Consider the following 24451-nt stretch of genomic DNA (forward strand, 5'->3'; position numbering starts at 1 on the left):
TCCGAATCAGCTTATTTTGAAGTTATTGAAGAAAGTAGGAATCATAATAACAATATTTAATTAAAATTATTATTTTCCGATGTAAACGCCATCTGGTGGTAAAATGCCGAACTAATTTCGGAGTTTGGTCAGCGCCTCTATCGGGAAAACGTCCAAGTTTGTCCTCTATTAGTTCCTACTGTAAATGCTAGATGGCGCCATTTGTTTATTTAAAAAAAACAAAGATTCAGCAGTCGTCCAATGGTTTATAAATATACTTCTTGTAATTGTAGAGAAGGTATTAATCAGAGTAATTAGTAAATATTAATTACAGAAAAGATAGGTTAGTGGTTTGAATAAATTTGAGTCGGTTTATATAAAGAATCAAACTTTTATTTCGACAATATTTCGCTGGCGCGATTTAAAATCCAAACGAATAAGGACTTATTCGACGAATTATTCGTTAACTTGCGCAGCATAAAATTTGGTAAGTTGATTAACACATGGCTACAACAGCGACGAAAAATTCAAATACATAATTTACAATTATGCTAAAATAAAACTACCCTGTATCAACGTGTAACGTATATTTTTCTTTCTTCGAATTCCAAATTTGCTATCGGGTGACTTAAACATACTCTTCGTTCGTTACTCCAGGAAACGAAATACAATATTCAAGATTGGAAATCAATATTTCTTTCTTCGCCAACACGAGAAATTAAAATCATACGAATAAAACTTTGTACAGAAACAACAAACTCTTGATTTAATGGACTGACTAATAAGTGTAACTCTCGACGGCTATCAGAAAATTAGATAAATATTCGAAACTCGTATCACTGTTTAAAACACAAAAGTTGACAACTTTTGGTACGTTCAATTCGAGGTCCGTTAAATCAAGATCCGTAAAATCGTGAGTTTATTGCAAGATTCAACATCGCTTTTCGATAAAAGTAACGTCACATCGCTTAATTATAATATTCCAATTATAAACCACGTCGTCGATTATTCAACACTCGAATGATTTACCCGAACAAGTATTCGTTTAATATTTTCTTAAGAGCGACAACACAGTCCTCGGTATATACGTTATATTCGACTAGATTATATAAGTCTCTCTACTGATTTTTTTGCGTTTTTCATATATTTTTTGTTCGTCTGGCTTTCGATCGTGATCTTAAAGTCATCCCGAACGTCTAAATGCTGATGGCACTGTAAACATAGTTACACAAACGTACAGCGATGCAACACCACCAACGGAAAAAACAACGTACCGTTTATGTTTACATGTGGTGCCACGGCGTTGTACAACTTTTGTATGCCCATGTATACCGTATCTAATGGTATCTCTTAAGATACAAATAATCTCAATTCTCAGTGGCCAAGTCAATTGGACTCTGTAGTAATAATAATTCTCTAAATCATTTTCACTTACGTGCTATTATTTGGAAAGTTTCGTATAAACCCTGCTAAAATTACATCACCTCGTCGTTGATACTGTGAACCTCTCGAACGAAAAGCCCTTCACCGATCGAAAGTTGTTTATCTTTTATCAGAGATGAGCAAAACCCTAGGCTTCGAATAAATCCGAAGTTTGCCGATACGTTTGTCTCGTTTCCTTCTTTGGAAAATGTTCAAAAGAGGAAACGAGACAAACGTATCGGCAAACTTCGGATTTATTCGAAGCCTAGGGTTCTGCCCATCACTGTCTTTTATTCGTTACTCGAAATCTATACCTAGAGAAGAAATTTACCACGAACCCGGCGCTAGTGTCGCCGCTCTTTATAACTTCCAAGGCTTTTCCTCCGAGAGGAGAATATTTCCATCTGGCTGCCTGTGATTTCAGTTCCAAACAAAAATTGTTTTCGGAATAAAACGTTTATCGTTTTCACATTCTCGTTATTCGATTGCAAATTCACTTCGGTAGACGGCCACAGATATAGGTTGTAGGTAAAGTTGTCCGCGGAGAGGTAAACTATCGTTAACTTTGTAACAGAGCATGTACAGATTGTGTGCGTTAAAAAAGAACCGAACCCACGGCTCGACGTAATCCGTGCTCGCGTGAAATTGTGCCGTAACGTTTTAAAAAAAATACTTTCGCGTCCTGAAAGTAAACCATCTTCGTACAATGCAGATTAATTCTCTTCGAAGTATCGACGAATACGTTTTGTTTCTCTCTCATTGTCTATATAAAAAAAGTTCCCTTAACCTACGATTATTTTTCACTTCTTATTATATTCAGGCCTATACATTTGGCGCATCGTCAGCGCTCCGAATAGTATTCGTTTCGATACGAATGGCGCTCGCTTCCATATTTTTTGACGACAGTGAACGTTCGCTAATCGCGAGAAACACGGTAAAAATGAGCGGTTGCGAACAAAATTTCCATGCGCGTTACATTCGATGAATAATTTGTGCGAGAAGAATGAAACAACGATAACAATAACGACGATAAGCTCGGTAACATTTTCTATAAAATTAACGTAATCGTAATAGAACGCATAACAATGATACAAACAGGTGCCTTGGTAATAAATTGAATACAAATTTGAACTATCGCAAAACATTTCCAGATAAGATTTACGCTTTATCTTTTTATAAATAAAAGTCAATAGAGCATCACTCTTCTTTCGCGTTAACGTACCGCTAATTAAACGGTACGCGACGTATCGCTACAAAAGTTGCGTTGAAACGTACAGACAATGCTCGAAGTTCCATTATAAATCAAACAGATCCGTGACTAGTAGTGTAATTATTGCAAGAGGTACAGCACCACTTTATTCCCGTCTGTAGTAACTTCCGTGAGCCAACCTCGTTAGAAACAACCACGTGCGTATTTGTATGCACGAATTGACTGGAAACACGCGCGCATAATACTCCCCTTTATTACTCAACGGGGGATTCAGGAATATTGTAACTTCTCGATCCGATTGCCAATAAAGATAATCGTGTTCGATCGAACGTAGGCCTGTCTGCCTGCGCGGTTGAGTAATCGGTCGATAATTATCGTTAGGCTCTCGGTTGTTAAACGTGCAAACCTGTTGGTTTTCGACAAACACAGCAAACCTCGATTCGCGAACAAAATTACGCGCGTTACGCTCTCGCTCATGGACTTGCAAACGAGTTCGAAGAAGTAATACTAACTCCTGCACAGCGCGGAAACGAAAGAAACGCAAATACAATTCGGTGGTTCCAGCGACGAGCAAAATCGTGATCGCAAATACGAATACGATTGTAATCGAATGTTTTCGAGTTGCGATTACGAATACGACCGTATTCTTAGAGGTTTTCAGCAATAGACATTTTTTACCTCAAAACCGACGTCAGATTCGTGTTACACGCATTAAAAAAAACTTAGAAAAGCATGCCTTCGTCAAAATAAAAATTTTTTTTAAAAAGTTACCCTATCTAGGCTCTGCTCTGTGGGCACGAGTTTTAATTGAAAATTTTTCATTTTTCATTTCGACGAACGTATGGTTTTCTAAGTTTTTTTGGGGTGAGAAACACGAATCTGAAGTCGGCTTTGAGGTAAAGAGATTTCAATGGCTGTAAACCTTTAAAAAAAAAAAAAAAAAAAAAAAATACATTTCGAATCGAGTAATCTCCTCCTTTTCGAAGTCGGTTAAAAATACGGTCGTAATCGTATTCGTAATCGCAACTTGAAAACATTCGATTGCAATCGTATTCGTATTTGCGATTACGATTTTGCCCTTCACTGGGTGGTTCCAGTGAATCTTTAGTTATATCTTTAGTCGTGTAAAACGATAATTATCGGTAATCTTTGTGCTTTAAGCAGCGCCCTCCAAACGCGTTAGACTTTCACGCGAAACGTCGATTAACACAGGCGTCGCTTCTTTAACTATAGCGTGCAGGTGGGTACGACTAACCCACTCGACCGTATATCGTGCGCGAGGTTCCTACGGCCACGGCACATTATCTGTTGTCCGAAATGCTCGCGTGGGCCCAAAGTGTCGGGATTATTTAAAAATATTCTTTTCTCACGATCTCAATCCTCACCTCGGTGTTTTGATTTCGTGATTTACTAAAAAGCCCTAAAATCCGGCGACTTGCACGTCCCTGCCGTTCCGTTCTCGAGTAATACGAAAAGATATCGCAAGAGTCACCATCGAAACACAAAATCCGGAAAATTCCCTCTGCGTGGTTGACGACGATATCAAAGTCGCGCTGTAAGCAGCAGTGCCGGAATAAATGTGAAAAATGGGACCCATAGATCGTCGATTAATCAGGATCGGTCGCGAATTCATTCCAGGAATGGACCGTTCGCATTCTTGGCCACGATCCAGCCACGTTGTGCGCGCTTTAATACAAATCAAAAACTTTTACATCTCTCGTTATACCGTCGCGAGAATAAATTCCTGAGATTCTTCTGATTAAAATGGATCGAAACGCGACGATTTCGTTTCACGTATCCGAGGTGAAATTTTCTCATTTAATCGGGCACTATTGCGCGAGCTCGACGCGGTCAACGGATAGAAATGCTCCAGCAGAGAAACCTCTCGGTCTCGAGACTCGTGACATCGGCTCGACGAACTTCGATCGCGCGTACTTGCCGAGGAGCGTTCGATTATCCTCTTTACTTCTCGGGGGAACATTGCACCGAAAAAGCACCCGTCCCTTCGCTCTGAACGTGAAAAACCATCTCGGTCCAGCCGTGGACCGGAACGCTCGAACGTGTTACTCGCTCGACATCAGCTGCGCGCTGTCATCCGCCGATCTGTGAAGCCGTCGTACGTCCGACAGCGAACGAATCGGCGTAGGATGCAACAACGAGAACGTGTGCGAGTGGCGATCTGAAAAATTCCAACAAAATCGCGACGTTTTCGTCAGCATCGAACCACTCGATCGGATACGGAGCGCGTCGAATGTTTTTGCTGCTTCGGGCAACTTGCCTGTGATACGAGTGACGTCATAGACGACTGACGATTAGTAAACATTACTCGACCACATTCTCTGATAATTTCTCTTTCTTTTACGATACATCGTATTGGACGATATATTGTACCGTCTTACGGTTGAATACGATACGAGTAGAGAAGTTGCTGTACTTGAAAAAGAATTGATTGCTCGAAGCAACTATAGAAAGTTAGAGGCTCTATAATGCACCGCGGGTTGCACCTGTGCAAGCGTATGCACTACTTTGCAGACTGCATGTGTACAGCTGTGTAATTTAATTTAAAAAGAACCTCCATTGCGAATATCAGATATTAAAATTAACATTCGCGTAGAGTATTAAACATTATACTTGGCATTAATTTAGAATATTAAATGTAAGAATGTACTTTAATGCGGAATGTTAAAACGACACAATAAAGGAGTCGAGGGTTATTGCCCTGCATAAGAATGAGATTTTAAACATGCGTGCACGGGAGTCACTAAAGCTCTACATAAAAAATCGCGCAATGCGACGGAAGCCTGCATCGATTAGATCTCTTACGCGCGCATTCAACTACGATAATAAATCATTGGGACAAATGTTGCGGTAATCGCGTGTCACGTGATACGGACATAAACTCGATCCGTTTTAATATTACAAATTTCAAGTTTAGGGAAGTTTGAACGACAGAATGATTTGAAGTTATCGCTAACAAATAACGCGAGCGTTAGAGTCACGTTTCGAGTTATCAGCGATAATCTCGTTTCACGAACTTCTTACCTTGTGGCGTGTCCAAACATGTGCCAGCTATTTCAATTTCATTTTTAACACTTCCGTCGTTCGAGGAAACTTTGGCGCAAATGTACAGGGTGTTCCTCGAGGCAATCGATTAATTTTTTTCAGTGTGCTCGACAGGGCACTTTGAACCGACATTGTCATTATTTTGTACCTTTCGATACAAAAAGAAACGAAATGAAATATACAAATGAAAATGTTTATATTTTCGAGAGTCCCAAACGTGACTCAGAGGCACAGGTATAGCGCACCTGGGTAGATCGGTGGGGGAATACGCTCGGTGACCTTGAGCAGCCAATTGATTCAGCTTTCACTTCTCATTCTCCGTTGCGCGTCATACTAAACGAAGCTTATCTCGATATCGGATCGAAATACATTCGTACCGTATCCGACATTTTCGGTTCAGAATGACCTGCCGAACGAGCTCGAATCCCATGATTCTTGCGACATTTCCTATCAAGTACAGAAAGTAAAAGATAAAAGAATCATGCAATAGGGGTGCCAGGATTTATTTACAGGCAAGAGCTCGCGAAATTGATGCGACTGAAAGTTTTAAGGCAAGATTGAGTCAAGGCACACCCTTCGGCGAAACCAACCATTAATTTATGCCGAGTTAAAAATAAGGGGGGAATCGATCGCACATGTCTATAAGCGCGGCATCAAGGTCGCGAATAAGTGTCCGGGACGAATACATGAATTTGCTAATGCGCCAAAGTGTGTCTGTGTTACGAGTCGATTTCCATATTCCTTACCCTACAACGTTCGTGGAATTTCGCGGACGAGCGTTCGGAGCTGCGTCGTCGCATTCAAGGATCGAGTTATGCGCAACGAAAACGGAGCTCGCGACTAAGGATCTTCCCAAAGTGCCCCCTTCTCTGCCCTTTCAGACAGTGCACACTTGTATAACGACCAAAACAATGATTGTAATTAAATGACTTAAATTTAATTCCACCGTATGAAATATTACGTTTGCCTGTTATTGGAGGTTCCGTTGTGTTAGCAATCGCATCGTCGTGCACGCGAATCGAAAGACACGTGAGTGAAACATGCGATTATCCGTATGCAATTAGAACTAGTGATTAAATATATACAGTAACTTTGCCATATGCGAAGATCGATATATTTACATCGAGCCCATTATATATGCCACCTCACGTCTGTTGCTATACACATTTCTACCGCCTACTTAAACCAAAACTATAGATTTCGTTAAAAAGATACAAGTGTCCTTGAACTGCTCTCGATGGTTATAAGATCGCAGAGTTATTTACACATCGATGGAGGTCAAGTATCGATCTTCGTATGATTCTAACGAATTCCTCCACCTCGATCCTTAAAATATTCAATCTTTCATATTCAGTGTATAAATTAAAACGAAACGACCCGCGTGTATCTGGAACTTGCAATTACTTGCAAACTACTTTTCTCTAACGTACAGTCTACTTGTTTCTGCCAGAGGTTCGATCTATTTTTTAAAAAAAGAAACGAAGGTCCAACAGAAAGAAAGAATGGCGTTTTAGTGTCGTTAACGAGTTAACTAAAAAGAATAGTAACAAAGAAGGGTGTGAAAGGTACGTCGCAAGAACTGTATTGGTTTAACATTGACAATAATAATACCGTTTGCAAAAAATATACTCTAATTATTATCTACGTAGCAAGGTGTACGTCTAACATTCTACAAAAAATTATCACGCGTCTAATGAATAATATACTCGACAAAAAATTCGAAGAAAATTGAAATCTCTCGTTCGGCGAACAGTTCTGCGAGACGTGATCTTCCCAAAGAGAAAAATGTCACCAAGTACCGATCGACGAGAACCCAGTCACAACGATCGATCGATAAGAAACTAACTTTTATTAAAGCGTCAGACCACAAGGAAACAGGCACTAAGCTTACTTGCTAGTATAATTTCTATAACGAAAGCGCGCGAATGGTGGCTAAAGGAGGATCTACGAGCGATAAGTAAGATTCGACAGTGCGAGAAAGCAACTCGATTGGAAAAAGTAAAGACAACTAACTCTTAGTCGTTTGGGATCGCACCTCTGATATCCGTGGATGGTTCGCTTCTAGAAAGCTCGCGATCGTTGCCCCTAAACGACGACGACTTCGACGGGCTTTTGCAGTGCGTGGACGTCTCGCTCTTGCCGTTCGAATTCTGATTCTGATGAGGAAAATGAAAGGTTGTGGTGTGGGGCCACGAGGCTGGCGGCGGGCTGCGTACGAGGTGCTCGTGCACTTGTGCCAACGTCAAAGGATCAGCGTCGCCAAACTCCTGAAAAGATTACGGATTACATCATTTTCTCTGAGTACATTTTCGGTGGAATTTATTTATAGAACCTACTTAATGTACGAAACATTAAGTTACGACAAAATAGTATAGTATAGTGAAACGTTATGGTATCACGAGGAGCGTGGATAATTAAATGTCCCGTTTTAGGTGAGTCGCGTCGTGCATTATAGTATCGACTAACCGTTGTTGCTCGTTAAAACGCCATTAAACGCCAATAAGAAAAACGACGGAACTTCGCATCAGGCCTAATAAAGGGAAAAGCATCGCAAGCAAATACCTCGCCTACAAACATAAACGATAGCTGGCCATGAAAGGACATTCCACGCGTGACCCAAAATTAAACGAGAACAGGAATTGTTCGAGTGATTCATCCAACGTAGTTTCCCGCTTCGTCGACGATTCCGACGTTAATTGGACGGATATAAAAAGATCGTTCGAATCGAAACCGTGATATCGGTCAAGAGACAACGGATAACTAATATTTCCATTAATAATCGCGGACCGGCTTCGTCCAGGGATAGCGTCAATCCATCCTAGAAAAATTCGTTGCTCGACAGAGAAGAAAGAATTATCCGCCGACCTTAGCCATCTCGTTAAGGTCGTTTTCGTGCGATACAAATGGCGCGGTATCAGATTCAGGCTATCATTAATAATGCAACGTGGGTCTCGATCGATGTTCCTTTTACGATATTACGGACAGAAATGAAATGAAATATCGCTTACCTGAGACATGAGAATGGCGTCGTCCGACTCGAACTCTTCTATGGACTCCACGAGGCTCTCTCGACTGGCCAGCACCTAAAAACCATAAACGCACAAAATGTAACAAAATATAAATGTATAAATATGTATCGCCGTGTAACTAAGAGTTACTCGATAATTAATTTTTTTAATTTCTTTCTAAATTCTTTAAAATATTTTTCATTCCATCTCCAACGATAATAATTTTTTGTTTTATTCGAAAGTCATCGGTGTTTTCGACGTTGCTATAGGTCACTGAACTCGCCTCAACGTCAGCTAAACCATCGTATTCAGAAGAATCTATCATTATCGAAAATCTATTATGTTTATACTGCCTACCATATACTCCACTTGGATTATTTTTAAAATGTAGTTTTCCATTTATGGTCAAGGATGACTATTAATGGAATGCTCATAAACGCGAAATATTGATCTTTATTTTTAATTCAATCTATGACATTCAATAAAGTTCACTGAATGCTACCACTTGGATAACGTTTATAAATAGAAACTTCGCTATCAAAATAGAAGACCCTCGATGTCATATGCAGATTATTTCGAGTGTTTCCAAGCTGAACAATCTCAAAAAGAGGTGGCGAATAGACCAACATTTTTATATACAGCGACGAGGGTGTGCGCGGCAGAATAATGTCAGTAATCGTTGCTGTTACCAACTTTAAAGAACCGTGAATTATTTTCCGAGAGGTCATCGAGATGTTCCGGACGCGGATAACGCCATATAATAGTTCCTTCATCCGGTCGTTTAGAAAGCAAGAGGAGGATATCGATTCAAACCTGCAGGAAAGGATTATCCTGTCGACTCAGTCTAAGTGCCTCCATATCCTGATCGATGTTTCGTGTTCTACCAGGTGTCAAGGTTAAAACGGAATGCGACGGCGACGGCTGACAGGCGACGACGACATCGACGGCTGCCACGCTCAAGGTCGACGGAATTCTCGATACCTGATTGTCATTTTCGCTACCGCTGCGCCTGCAAGTGTTCGTGATGATCGCTGAAACAGATATCATAGGGAACAGTCAGCGAAATCGGTCTTTAGAGCGAGTCACCTTTCGTGCCGGTATCAGCACTATACAGGGTGACTCTAAAACTGCAATTTGACTAATTATCTATTCTATTTAATCTTCCAATTAATTAATTATTTTCGTTCCGAATCCGATGCTCTATTTTAGTCGTTGGTCAACTAATCATAATTTACTTGATTGGGAACATTTTGATTCTCGCTTCAAGTCCTCGTTACACAAAAGTCGATTATTAATACCTAGAAATGTATAAGTAAATAAATCGCACGAGAAGATGTTTATAACTTTATTTATATTTATAAATGACTATATTTGACCAACTATATTAATTCGCTATCGATTGAACGTACCCTCATTTTTATGTTCGCTTCGCTACGCGTCGTCCTTATTGCACAATTTATTTACTTATATATTTCTAGTCATCAACAATGAACTTTTATATACCGAAAGTGATCCTTGATATAATTAATTCCAGGATATTACTTTAAAGAAGAACCACCTACCGGGTGTCTCGACTTTCGGAGCCCGTTCCATCTCCTCCTCCTCGTTGATCTTCATTCCTAGCGTCAACTTTTTCGACTTAAAAAAGCTCGAGAGAAACGCTACGCCCTTACGCTTTACACGATCGTATCGTTGAGCGTTCTCCGATGACACGTGTATCATCATTCGTCTGAAACCAAAATACACCACCCGTTACTGTGAAAAATATCAAGGGAACTGTTTCCACCTCGTTCCACCTTGACCGAAACTACGTAAGAGGTTTACTCTGTTTCGTTAAAATAAAATAAGATACTTCGTAATAAACCACGTTGTATAACGTTACATAATCTACCATACGTGGTAATTAATATCGCATATATCTAAAAATCAAGATGATAAAATAGTAAAATAAAAATATACATGTACAGATGTAAAAAGTAATTCTAACATCGAATTTAAATAATTTTGTTTTAAAGATGATAGAAATTAAAGATGAATATATTACCCATTTAATCAAAATTTTTCAAATTTTATTCGTGGAACATTCGAAGCGTGAGACACGCGGATCAACAAACGTGAGTTCGTAACTTTTACGGGAAACGAAGAAATTAGTCTATATTATCGTGAAAGGCTCGAACGAGATAAAAGATGGTATATTATCGTATCACCGCACGAACATCGACGAATCTCTCCAAGGCTCGACTGTAAACAGGAAAAAAAAGCTTGTCGTTGCGGCTCGAGGTCAAGCGAAGTTCATTCCACGAAAGTCCCCAGCCACTCCTTGCCCGTCTTTGAGAGGGAACTGGTCATTGTCAGAGAAATAACGAGCAACGACTATAGATACTTCAACGCCGGTAGATGTAAATACGCGTTCGCGAACAAAACAAAATTTTTCTCGCCGTCGGACCGTTTTATCGAGCCGTTGTACTCCGAACGAATTTAACCCTTTCGAACCAGCCGCTTACACACGACATCATCCAGTCGATAATTTATACACGCGCTTGCACGCGTGTGTTACGCATATTAATAAGTTAATATAGAAACGATTGGTCCGGATCGGTCGAACCGCGACGTGACGACAGAGAGCGAAAACAGCGGATTAAATATAACGTAAGAAGGATGTATTTCTGTTCTTCGTTTATTCAGAAGAAGCTCTTAAAACGATCCATTGGAATATAAATATTCTACGATATTAATAATTATTTCAACAATTCCTATCGGAGAGATCTTTCACATTTTTAATCTCTGTTCATCGTACCGGACGCGGTTACGCTCGCGTTAAGTGCAAAGAGCAACCTTTGAAAGAGAAACACGGCTGATAGTGCGATAGCGGCGCGAATCGCGTAAAGCTGGTTCCCATTGAAAGAGTCAACACGTCCGCAGGAGGATACCAGTCACGGATGTCCGATTCGGTAGTCGTTTCGCGGGTGATCGCGAGTCCATGGGAGCGGTGACGATCCACAGCGGTCGCATTGCCAACTGCAGCTGCAGAAGGGTGTGCTTCTCCTGCTCCTCGCAAGGACCTTTGCGCAGCTGCGAGCGAACGTCGAATGGGAGCGAGCGAGACGAGGCGAGAGAGCGTGCGTGAAGCGGCAAAATAAAAACGAAGCTAAAAAAGAAAAAGCAGCGAGGACAGCGGCGTGCGATGAGGCCACCGCGAAGTGTTTGGGAAGTAGGTAACGGAGGTTGGGTCTCCACGACCAGCGTACCCCGCTTCACCCTTACGCACTTGTTACTTTCCGAGGGAAATGGATTCTTATCCAGACGAAGAATTTCAGACAACGCGCGTCGACTGCGGACTTTACGTCGAGATAGTATGTAACATTTTACGGGATACATTCTACCGTTTATCAACGTGGAGGTATAATTAATTATTTTGTGAGGAGGACACGAAGGGTGTACACCTGTAGATGCTTTAAAAGTAAAGTGATATTAGTATTTCATTTCGAGGAAGTGCGTATGAACTGCTCTTGGAGACTTATGGGTGAAAAATCGATTTTTCGGATTTCACTATTATTCTAATTGTAAGTGTTTTATCCAATAAAACCTTCCTTAATTTTTCAGTGAAATTGATTTATACGGAGATAATTAGCGTTCGGGAAACTTTTATTTAAAAAAAGTAACGGAAAGAGAGTGTCTGAAATTTCGTCTTCGTTTTTCTTGAAAAATTATTAACCATTAACCCCTGTTTCTTGGGAGTAGGTCACACACTTTCAAGAGCCGTTCAGCCCGCGTTATCGTATTCGTGTACGCCATAAATTCGTAAAATCCGCAGTCAACTCATCACCTGTCCGACCTAAATCGCGGCGTTCGAGCTCTTTGACCGATGCGAGGCGTTCTTATCAACCGCAGAAGCACTGCCTCCAGCTAGTCAATGAACGTCTGTCACTAGCACCGAGCATTATTCTTCATTCAAGTTCCCGTATAAAGGCACACATACCCCCGAGAACGATCACGCCACGCTGTGGAAATCAATCGCTACGGACACAAAAGTCCTTCCGTCCAACTTCGATCAAACATTCGCCGGTTTCGAGTCCCCGAACCCTCCTCCAGCTATCGACACCCCGGTGCGGTGTTCTCGCGGTTCACGTTCCTCTCTCAGAACGCCCATGGGCGTTCACCGCACGCCATCGACAGCGGCAACGGAGATGACACGTCGGGACGCGAAGGATGGATTCCCTGAGAGCTATCCTCGTCGACTGGATAACGACGTTCGCGGAAAGTCGGGTGTTTTTCCACGAGAGCATCTCTCGTGCACCGCTGCCGGCGATCGATCGTGTCGTCCTCCACCCGCTGGAGACGGCGGAGCCTCGTGAATCGGGGACGTAGCGCGCCACGACGCCCACCGTCCCCGAGGATCCCTTCTTCCGCGAACAATACTTACTCAGAGGTGGACGCACCTGGCTATCGTTCATTTTCTCCAGCGCGGTCGCCGCCACGGCGCCCAACCTCCGCGACACGGCTGACGGGGTGAACGTGCACTTGATCGCGTTCGCGTCGCGACTACGGCGCCGTCAGCCCCGCGTTACCCCCGCGGACGGGGGATGGGCGATAGGACCACCCTCCACGCGGTTGGCTGCGAGCAGAAAACCGACGTAGCGAGCCACGCGTCGCCCACGGACACGCGCACTTCCACGACTAACCCCTCTTCTCTCTTTTTTTCTTTTTTATTTGTTACTTTCGCTGGCAACCCGCTGCTTTCCAAGACGCCTACCCTCTCCCTCTCCCAGCTCCATCACCACGTCGCTATTCTCTCTCCTTTCTCTCTTGGTTGCTCCTCTCCCGTCGAGCTTTCGTCTTCTTCCCCGTCCCTCTACTTGCCGGTGTCGTCCACGGGTCACGCGCGGCTGAGACCTGGCCAGAAACGTACACAAGGGTGGTTCGTGAGTAAGACTACTTTGAATGGGAGGAAAGATAGGTCAGCGGTATGCTCGCTGTTGACTTACGGTAGACGCGTTTCGCGGGCTGGAACGTTCTCGGGAATTTTTAAACGCGGAACCCCGAGAAGCCCGATTATTTGCGAAGATTTTACCGCGAGTATACGCAAAGTACTGCCCTCGATACCGTTTATTGTTGCTTCGGCTCGAGCGACCGTTGACTCGAGCGGTTGCTGCGAAGATACATCTCGACCGGCTGCACTTCAAACCGGTGACGCACGCGTATCGACGCGACGCCCGCTAATGCAAATCTTCGGCGTTTTTCGTTGTATCGGGCTGTCTGGAAAGTCCATGGCGATTTTTAGTAGGCGGTACAGGTCTGTATATTTCGGAACGGATGAAAACAAATAACATGTATATCATTCCTTAACAGGTGGAAAGGTTGTGGAACAAAATAGTAAACATATGATTCAATAAACATACATCAAAATTCAAATATGCCTTTGAATTTTTCTTGAAAATAGGCACGAACTTTCCGGTCAACCCAATACTTTCACGGGGTTATTACCGAACGATCGCTCGCCGATTCGTTGATAATATTCTTGGTAAGGTGCGATGAAAACTGTACAAAGATTATTTTGCGATTATTTTGCATCAGAGAGTAACGCAGCGTACGTCTACCTACGGTTGAACAAACGAAAAATTCCGTGAAAGTATCATTAATTGACCGCGAAAATTAGTCGAAACGCGACCAATTAAGTATTTCGTGAGAAAATATGGAAAGCGATAATCTCGAAAGTTATTTGTACTATACAGAGCGTATCGCATAATTTCAAGTATACTTATCGCGAGGCGAACTTACAATTAGCCTACTTTTAAATATTAATTACTATACCCCTATTGTCCCTTTCTTTTTTTAAACAAAAAGTTTCTAACGCGACAGAGATGTTACATCACGTAACCGTAACCGTAACTGATAACTTTATCATCTTTATTATGAAAGTACATTCCCTAACCATGCAAGACTTTTACAATTTACCTTTTTTTACGTTACGCCATATTGCTCTTCCTCGTCGATCGTTCGAATCGACTTTCTTTGTTATACTCACTCTCATCGATTATCATTTTGCTAATTTTCGAAATTCCTCGATTTAATCCACGAGAATCGTTTAATCCCTTCGCGAGGCAAGTGTAAACAACTTTTCTTCAACGCTTGCAGCGAAAATTCCAAAGATTTTTAGTCATCCCGATAAGCACAACACAAACAGTTCCCCAACAAAATAACCGTACATCAGATTCGACGAAGTACACTCATTTTCTCACGGAACGTTCACCGTTTCGTGCGAAACTATCGTTTCACCGTTGCACTTCGCGTGTTGCGTATTATTTATTCCTCTTTCTTTTTTTTCTTTTTCTTTTTTTTTTTTTTTTAAATCGTTCCGCTGATCACGATTCGATGATCGGTCGCACGCGTCTGTCTTTTGCCGTGTGCACTGTGTGATTGATTGTGAAACGTATTGCGTACACTCGTCTACCTCTTACATGCAGCGATAAGAATTAATCGCAGTAGATTCGAATTGAACGCACGTTATGTACATTAGACGTTTATTACCTTTCGCACGTGTGCTCCCGGCAGTGTTCGGGTTACAGGCTGTACCAGATGCCCATCAACGATTGTGCCGACAACACTTCGATAACACTCTGTAACCCCTCGTGACTCCAAACTCACGTAATCGTTGTCGACGCTTTTTAAATATCGATTCTATTTTATTATCAATATTTAATAACGGAATTAAAAGTTACGAAATAAATCAAATAAATAACTGCGGCGCTAATTTATCTCTCGTTGCCGTTTATCGTACAATTTTTTTTTTCAAACGTTAAATAGGTTACAGAGGATTGATCGATATTATTGTTGTTCGTACGATTGTTCGCGTTCTTGATGCTTCTCGTCCCTATGCACTTTTGGAATTAATAAACGTCGTACGCTCGATTACTTTTTGCTTAACATATTCCTAAAATAACTCAAAGCCGCGTTGGCAAACTGGTCGAGAATGTAAGATAGCGTAAACGTAATATCGTTTTACCTTCTGTTTAGGTGCCTGGCGTGGGCATCTCGAGGTGACTGAGTCAGACCACGTTTTTTACGAAAAACGCTATGACGAGACCGACGGCGATTACGCTCGCGGTTCTGTACATTCAAGATGCATCGATTTCTATTCTGAAATGTGAAATACCGCTTCGGGAAAGGTGTTCCGTGTTTGAACAGTTATTATACGCATCGACGTCGATCGCAATTTACTAGCATTTTGTCAACAAGAAAAGTCTTCTGTTATACTAAATCAATGATTTATTTTCTGACAGGAGTTCGTTCTTAAAAAATATCGACACTATATTTCCAGCGATAGAATATCTTTATCCATCGACACCCCCGCGATTTTTCCATGCAGTCGAATCTCGATACAAAAGCGACGCAGAGATTCTCAAAAAAAAAAAAAAAAAAAAAAAACCCTAAAAGCTAAACAGCGATGGGTAAAGTTCAAATAATGTTGTCCATTGCTCTTTAAATAAAAATTGGAAACTGTGTTATAGAATCAATTATTTAAAGTACGAATTGATACGAATAAATTGTTATCCGTTGATGTTATTCGAATAAAGCTTTGCCCATCTCCGAAGCCGAAGGATGAGAATCGTCCCTTCGTGTTTCCCGACGGGTCGAACCGAATGAAAAAGCAGGGAAAAAAGGAGCAGCGACCAAATAAAAAAGAGAGGCGAAACGAAAGGAGTTAGAACAATGTCTGCTTTGTTCCATTCAACGTTTTCTTGCTGCGTCCGACCCGTCCGCGCATGCGCAGAAGACGTGGCGCCCCGAATGGCCAGTGGCCGCGATACGGATGTCTTTCCATTGGTAAAAAACAAAATAATATATACATGACTGTCGAGGGTTCCTTACAAATTACACGAGTCGCTGTGACTGCAGGCATACTTCGCGAATGGAACCCAGCCGTCGAACCTTGTTGTGCGCGTGTGCCTTAATATATTGCTGAAGGTGCTCTTAAGGCGCTCGCACACGACCAATATTCTGCAATATCGAATATCGGCAATAACGCTCTGATATTGACATTGTACGTTGATGAAATATATTGAAAAAATTAATTGGAAACAATTGCAAACTGTTCGATATTATTGACACTCTGTCAATGTATTAGGTTGTCCGGAAAATTCGTGACAATTTCTAAGAAACATTCAAAAACACGTTTGAATTTATTCTGGAATAATTCAGGAGGAAATCGACGAGGGGATGGGTTCCTCGTCCAAAGATACATCGAAAGCGTGGAATACAATTTGTTCATCCACGAGGGTTTCCGCTATTGGAGTCTACAATAATCTACGATAATAAAAATTTTAAAAACATTTATTTTTCTCGACAAAATTTGAGGTCACCTTGACTGTTTCTCCAAACGGAAACATCGCACGAGAAAAGTGTATTCTACAATTTCAACGTAACCTCGGATGAGCTGTCGCCTCGTTGCCGATTCCGCCCAAAGAAACAGAAACACGTGAGAATTTCGTCGGTACGTTTATGGCATGCATGCCAAGAAAGATTGTTCTCGAAAATTAAGGAATTTCGAGTTTCTTTCAGGCGATTGCTGAGCCTAGAACTTCTCACGTCCTCCAGCTATCGCCCCTCCCCGTGTTGGAGGGGAAGTGGTGACTTGACAGAAGCATCCTGATTGGAGAATTAAGATTTAGGAAAGAAACCAATCAGATTGCTTCGTTGACGAGTCGGGACACATCGTTAACAATCGGTAAAGCAACACGACTCGCAAGACACCTCCATCGTTTCAGGAGTAAACATTCGTTAACAAACATTCAAACACTTGGAATTCGTCAGTTGCAACATTCGTTAACACTCGTTAACTTGCAATCAAATCAGGTATCCGATAGTAATTTGGCGACTTCATAATACGCTCGCCATCTGGTGGTTCGTCCAAGAATCAATTCCAACGATCACCGAGAACGAATACGCAGATGTACGGGATCCGATCGTATTTTCACGCTGCTGGGATTGAATGGTCGATAACGTTATCTATTGTCAATCGTTTAAGTACCTAATCCAATCGAGAATCGACTGTGAACAAAGACGACCCACGCGCCAAGGTCAAGGACGAATCTGCTCGACGAAAAGTCGAAATGTGTACAGTAGCGTTTTAGGAACAGTCTATGGGAGGTCGATTGCACAAACGATAAGTAAAAGGAGAAGAATTTTTGTCCTTGGTGAACGACGATGAGAGGCAACATATTAGTAAGAATATGTTGACAGTTTCTTGACTATGTGTATGGCGCTGAATACAATGATCACGTGACAGCGATGACGAGAGACTCTTACAGCAAGGAATCAATAATCGAACTCCGTGTGAAGATTAGGCAACGCACTCGCACGTAACTACCGTAATAATAATCGATTAATAATTACGAATTAATACGTGAAACGGTGACGATAATAATAGCAATAATTGTTCCTCGCTAAACGCTCTCTCTCTACCGATATGTTAGTCCAAAAACAATTCTCTACGACTCTCGTACAAACACAGCGACGACGAAACATTATCGTTCACATTATACGTAGAAATTAAAAGATCATATTTATATATGTATAATGTACGTGTATATATTCATACATACATTCATATATATACGTTTACAAATACAAAATATTTGAAAAAATCACAGTTACTTAAAAACCTCTTAGTTTTACTGTTTCCCTTTCTCTCTATCTCGCACTTCTAATCTTTTATCAGTTCTAGATCGGTATGTCTTTCTCGTCGTAGTTTAGGGGCGTGAATCAACTCCCCTCCACCTGGAAGGCTGTATTAACGCAAGAAGAAGGGGCACTGGACGATGTATCATCAACATTCCTAGCCCCTCCCCCACCTCCACCCCTTTCATTCGTTAACAAGCATCACGAATAATTTAAATGAGAATTTGCAATTGTTCACGCACAAACAAAGTTCGCATCTACGCAAATATCGACATTTGTAATCAGTAACGTAACTAAGGACTTCCTTTTAAAAGGAAGTCGCTTAAACGTCACTGTTTATTATAAAAAAAAAAAGAGGATGTCGAAGCGGTTATGTCCTCTACACGTTTCGAACATTTTTATTCGCACCTCTTTTACTTTCTAAGCATTATGCGTCAGTAGAGATCAGCAAAATTTCGAGCAACGAATAAAAGTTTAACTGAATAGTTGTTCGAATGAAAATCGCGAAAAAAATCATCGTACGATATCTTTATTCGTCACCTGTTATTCGAATAAGACTTTGCCCACCTCTGCAGCGAGATATCGCGTACTATTCAAGTTCCGAGTTTTCTCATCGATCGTCGATAGGTGTCATTACTCGGTACCGCAAATCACATTGTTATTTTTTCTTGTTTTGTTGTAACGTATGAAACGTTCGATAGTATGTAAATCAAGTACCCACATGAATGGATAGAAATACCATGGATGGAAATTATTTAATATTACCTACTTGATGACTTCGTCGATCAGTATATGCTTTTTATAGGATATGAATAAGTTACAGATACGAGTACTAGGATCCACGAAAATTAACGATAGAAAAGAATGTTTTAATAAACATACGCCCAGGAACTGTTACTTTGAAAGATAACCTCCCAAATTGTAGGTTAAGTTTCTCTAACCGCATATGCTGCGAATGGTGGATTTCCATACAAAAGTCATTAGAATAATTGTAAATGTATAGAAAAGAAACAATTGCACGAATCGCTGATGGTAAAAAAAACTGTTCTCGTACACTTTGATTTTTCATTAATATTTTATTCAGAAAACAATATTTTTTTTCCGCCCTAAAAAAAACGTACGTTTCATACGTTACAACATCGTTATTTTATATGTTAAAATTTGTGTTTTTTTTTTTTTTTTCTTAACGGTAGCGTGTTAAAGAGACACAACGCACTGTGATGCGAGTTCTTCATGATTCAAGATAACGTATAACAGAGTTCGGTGCTCCGTCGTGTTACGAGACACGACGTGCGAACCTTCTATTTATTTTGCTGGTCGTATAGCGTGTGAAACAAACATACACGTAACGATCTCGTGAAAACTGTAGGGAGCAACATGGTCAAGTACCCTTGAGGATGTCAACAGATCCAGGGCCGGCCTGGGGCAAGTTTTCGGGTGCTAGAGTCTGGATTCGAAGTGAATAAAATACCTCGAAAATTTCGAATAACGAAAATCATATTAAAAAATTTAATAAAAGTACTTCGAATAAAAAAAAAATATTTCATGGACAAATAGAAATTGTCTTATTCGTTAAGTAGTATTCGAATATAATTCGTCGTAGTGTTACCAAATAAATTTTTAAGAAATTTTCCTCACGTAGACCGTTATGTTTGTTCCAAGCACTATACATCGTCTTTTAAAAAATAAAAAGGATAAATTTTCTACATCCTTCCAAAGTTCCACAGATATACACTTCCACACTTTGAAATTATTACGTACTCGTAAAAATAAAACCTCTAACAAAAGATAAGGAATTACGCATCGTGTTTTTGAGAAGAACCTACGATGAACCAATAATTGTCAGAACGTAATAGGTTAAGATATTATGTAGTCGTGATTAGTATATGGCAGTCATGCGAAGATTTCTATCGTTAGAGTCGATAGATAATCGGGAGGTTAAGAAAGTGACGTAGCTTTAAAAAAATAGGAAGCAATTGAGGCGACAATTATAATATAAGATGGCGACGTAATTCGACGAACGGGAGGAAATTCTTCATCAAAAAAGAGTCGAAATTCTTATCTAAATCTCTGATTAGGAGGTGGCCAATATGTTAAAGCTCCAAAAATTGCATTCACAAACTGCAATCTTAATCTACCACTGAAGAAACAATCTCAACAAATTTTCTATCGGATAATACAATAATATATCAATTTCAACATTGATAATAAATTCTTTCAATATCAATCAATAATACTATAAATCAATCATATTTTGTAATCGTAATTGAACAGAATACAACATTTTGCTAATCTACTCATACATCAGAACAGATAAATATCATTAGAAGATCAGATATGTATCTTTTTATTTCTTAAATTCATATGTTGGCCGATGACTCCATGTGATTTTTTTTTTCTTAAGATTAAAATAACATATAGTTTATTGAATAACGAAGCAGTTATCAATTGATGAAATCCAATTGATAATGACCATAGTGGATGTGAAATGCATCTAATCAAAATAAAGGTAATAGAATCCTACTGTTATGGCCACCTCTTGTATTCAATGGTACATTCAGCATACAACTCGTATCAAAGTGATTTAAACATACTACCATGCGCTAGAACCTTATTTACTTTGTCGCCTGATAAACTCTTGACTGTGTCCTCGGTGGCACATAAAGAATCCAGTTCCAAGATATTTTGATCATATTATTGCTAAATAAGGTATATAAGTTGTATGCACACAAAAGTGTGTTAATGCACAGAGTGATCTAAAAAGAATTGAACATTTTCCAAAAAATATTACTTCATAAATAAGATGTAGCGTGAACTTAATAATCTGACTTTCAAGAAATTTAATTTAATTAATAGATTACAAGTCTTTAAAACTGTTCAATTCTTTCTGATACGACATTCGTTGAATCGAAACGCGGCAGTCTACGAAAAAACCAGTTTTCGTTCACTAGGGCTATTGTTTAAGGGCTGATTCCAGCGAAAAAATTTCGATCTACCTTTTCGACTTATTGTATTATGAAGATTCGTTCCTCTTCGTTGTGCCACAATTGCGCCGCATCTCCAGGAATTAAATAATTCAATAGTCTTCCCTTGAAAGTAAATACGTCGTTCCTGTATGCAGAGATTATCATTTGATATCTTGTATCACCGTCATCGAAGATAGAAACTAAGAACGAAATGTTCTCTGTTGTCTCAACAAAACACAGGCCAAATATCAGACGTAAAACTAACACTTTAGCTAACATTAGCAACAATGTTCCGTGTGACTCGAGTTTTTTGCTAAATAAAATTGTCAAATCAACGTAGACACACGGAAAACTGGCGCCATTTACGAGGCGGGAAAATACCAATTTCAGCGCACAAGTGGCGAAATTACAGGAAATTTCGATACCGACAGCACAACGACAAAAACAGGGCAGTTGAATTAAAGCTGAGACTACTCGAATATTTGAATATAGAAAAATTCGACCAATCCTAATCCTAGTCACAATTTAATACGGAAGAAAGTCCATAAGGCAGTGACAGACCTTCGACGTAAAGGGACAGTCATAAACGCTTAAGTACTAATCGATAAGAGACCTATTTTCCTTTAGGAAACTTCTAATTAAAGTTACAACTCCTAATCGGAAATTGAACTACGAAGAACCGACAACTGCACGACTCCCGTGTAACAAACAATATTTTTCGAACAAAGAAAAAAATATGATCGACCAATTTGATAACACACACTCGTACACAATACATACACGCACGCACACGCACGGTTGAAACCAATTTCATCGAATGACCATGGCGATAGAGAAGTTTTTTACCGTCGGTATGGTAATGATAGTCGTTAAGTAGGGACTGGTGAATTCCGACTTATCTCTCTTTTTAAACAGAAGAACAAAGTGTGCGGCAATGTTACGACAAAACTTACATATACGTATTCTTTTTTTCTCTTAACGTGTTAATATACGTGGTACGTTAAGCGAACAATGTTATTTTTTTCCTTTTTAAAATTTTGCGCCGTTACATATTCGGAATTCACCAAGAAATTATTTTTATAAAGGATACTCGTTTCCAAGACTGAAAATTGTCTTCCAACGATCGTTATGTCGAAACGAAGTACCTGTTACATTCCTTGGCAGTGTTGACACAAAGCGTAAACGAAACTCAGAAGTTAGTTCGAGGTTATCGTGAAGAATTGATTTACAGCTTACGTTCATTGTAGATTATTCTATTAAAAAATGCAAAACGTTGCTATTACTGTTCGTCTATTAAACATGATCGATTTAAACGTGAACTTCTTTCGAGAAGTTCCATTTGTTCCGACTACACGGGATGATTCTTGCAAGTGAGTGGACTATAGCTTTTTTTCTAAGCGAAGACAGAAGGGAATATCGTACGATTTAGTAAAGTTTAATTTCAAAAACTCTGTTCCTTTTTTTTGTTTAATGTACTGGCGTAATTGCTCGAACTACGCCTTACATTTCAAATATAACTATGTATTTATCTTAAAAAAAGTAAAACTATTCTGCGTGAAAAAGTACGAAAAAGTATAAACGAATAATTAAAATAAATTGCGGTAGCGTTAGACTACAAATATCAAAGGATTATTCCTCATCGTTTTCTACTATACAAAATGAAAGCTTCCATTATTCCTTACCTATAGAATGACATGTGAAAAAATACACGGTTCTACTTAAATAAAAAAATAAATAAATAAATAAACTTGCAGGAAGTCAAACTTTTCTAAACTATACAATATCACCCTCCTTCACTTTTTCTACGTCTACTTTAAAAAATAACTCTAGCTACTTTCAATTGGAAGAATCGTCCTCTCTATTAATTCTTTAAAGAGTGTTCATTTTTCAATCTGAAACATAGTACTTTGGAGCAACTAAAGTGCTGCAAACTTCACTAGTGGGAGGCAGACCCGGGCAAATTGCATTAAAAATAAAAAAAGAAATATCTTTTTGAAATAATATTTCAGATAACGAAGTTATTTGGTAACATATTTCAACATATTTCAAATAAAATATTAAATTTTTTCTATCTAATATTTTAATCCTTGAAAAACATTTGTAATGTCATACGTTAAAAAATCAGGCAGCATGTCGATTGTTTCCACAAGACATTCCAAGAAAGGAATAAGATAATTGTATTTCAAAAATTGAACGACCATGTAATAAGATAACATGTTATCAGAAATAGTATTTCAAGCAACGTTACTTCAAAAACGCCCAGATCTGGTCAGAGATATTGTCCATTTTTATAATCGTGGCATCATGATCTACGACGAAATCGAGTCATTAACGATCGTATTCAGCAATGATCCGCGGACTGTAATGTCGAAGATTCACTGCCCGCACTGGATGAGCTCGCAGCAGCGTATTTCGATAACGATCACAATGAAATTGTAATACAAATATATAATATATATATCAAGAATTTAAGTAACAGGCGTCCTTCGAGTCGTCAATGACCAACGCCCGTTCAGCTATCGAAGAAGTCATATTTAATACGAAAATTATTCTCGAGAGCTGACACATCATTATTTCTAGGTATACCCTATCTAGATACTCCTTACGCGCTAAATGTTTGCTCAAAAAGCTGAGGATAAAAAACGCGCCAGTGATGGCAGTAAACTTCATTTCGAGTCGTTTTTGCCCCATGAGACATCGGGCGGTTCGCGACTGATAAGAACATCGATCCAAGAACTATTTCATTAATGCTATGTCATTATGTACAAATCTTTATATATTACATGACGATTCCGACCCGCCGATCGCAATCTTGGCCGACGAATACCCGGCAGTAAGGAATGGTGTCAGGTGGCGTGCACCTTCCCTTAGGAGACGACGTTGACCTCGCGCGGCGAACCACAGACATTCAACACGCTGCTCGTCGAGTTAGGCGTGATCTGATTTCGGGCCTCGTTCTGCGCCTGCCGTATCGCCTCTTTGTACGGTCCCCTCTTCTTCTTGTTATATCGCGTCTGAAACAAAATACAATCCACGTTAATAATAAATCAAATCATCAGCACTTTACCATGAGAACCTCAGACTTTACTGACTATTTATTTTATTTTGTGAAAGAACCCACTACT

The 24451-nt window shown here is 39.9% G+C and overlaps 2 protein-coding genes across 11 annotated transcripts in view; both read right to left on the minus strand.

Annotated features, from left to right (window-relative positions):
- Positions 1 to 350: 350 nt before the first annotated feature.
- Positions 351 to 21496, minus strand: LOC128875726 (uncharacterized). Of its 9 annotated transcripts, none has more exons than XM_054121584.1 (7): positions 13668 to 13951; positions 11518 to 13575; positions 10245 to 10411; positions 9496 to 9713; positions 8683 to 8757; positions 7710 to 7941; positions 351 to 4790 (listed from the first exon to the last, which is right to left on the minus strand). In XM_054121584.1, exons 3-7 carry the CDS (start codon positions 10405 to 10407, stop codon positions 4675 to 4677), a joined length of 804 nt encoding a protein of 267 aa, XP_053977559.1. In that variant the 5' UTR covers positions 10408 to 10411; positions 11518 to 13575; positions 13668 to 13951; the 3' UTR covers positions 351 to 4674. The 9 variants fall into 9 exon arrangements, with proteins under 9 accessions (XP_053977559.1, XP_053977556.1, XP_053977555.1 ...); XM_054121581.1 differs by lacking the exon at positions 351 to 4790 and adding an exon at positions 4817 to 6121 and having other exon boundaries at positions 13436 to 13575; XM_054121580.1 differs by lacking the exon at positions 351 to 4790 and adding an exon at positions 4817 to 6121 and having other exon boundaries at positions 13122 to 13575.
- Positions 19016 to 24451, minus strand: part of LOC128875716 (uncharacterized) — a 32479-nt gene continuing 27043 nt past the window's right edge. For both annotated transcript variants that reach the window (XM_054121551.1, XM_054121550.1), the window contains one exon: positions 19016 to 24340. In XM_054121551.1, coding sequence (XP_053977526.1) covers positions 24194 to 24340 — 147 coding nt within the window. In that variant the 3' untranslated portion in view covers positions 19016 to 24193. The remainder of the gene's footprint in view (positions 24341 to 24451) is intronic.

This window comes from Hylaeus volcanicus, chromosome 4 (assembly GCF_026283585.1).
Source record: "Hylaeus volcanicus isolate JK05 chromosome 4, UHH_iyHylVolc1.0_haploid, whole genome shotgun sequence".
Taxonomy (NCBI): Eukaryota; Metazoa; Arthropoda; class Insecta; order Hymenoptera; family Colletidae; genus Hylaeus; species Hylaeus volcanicus.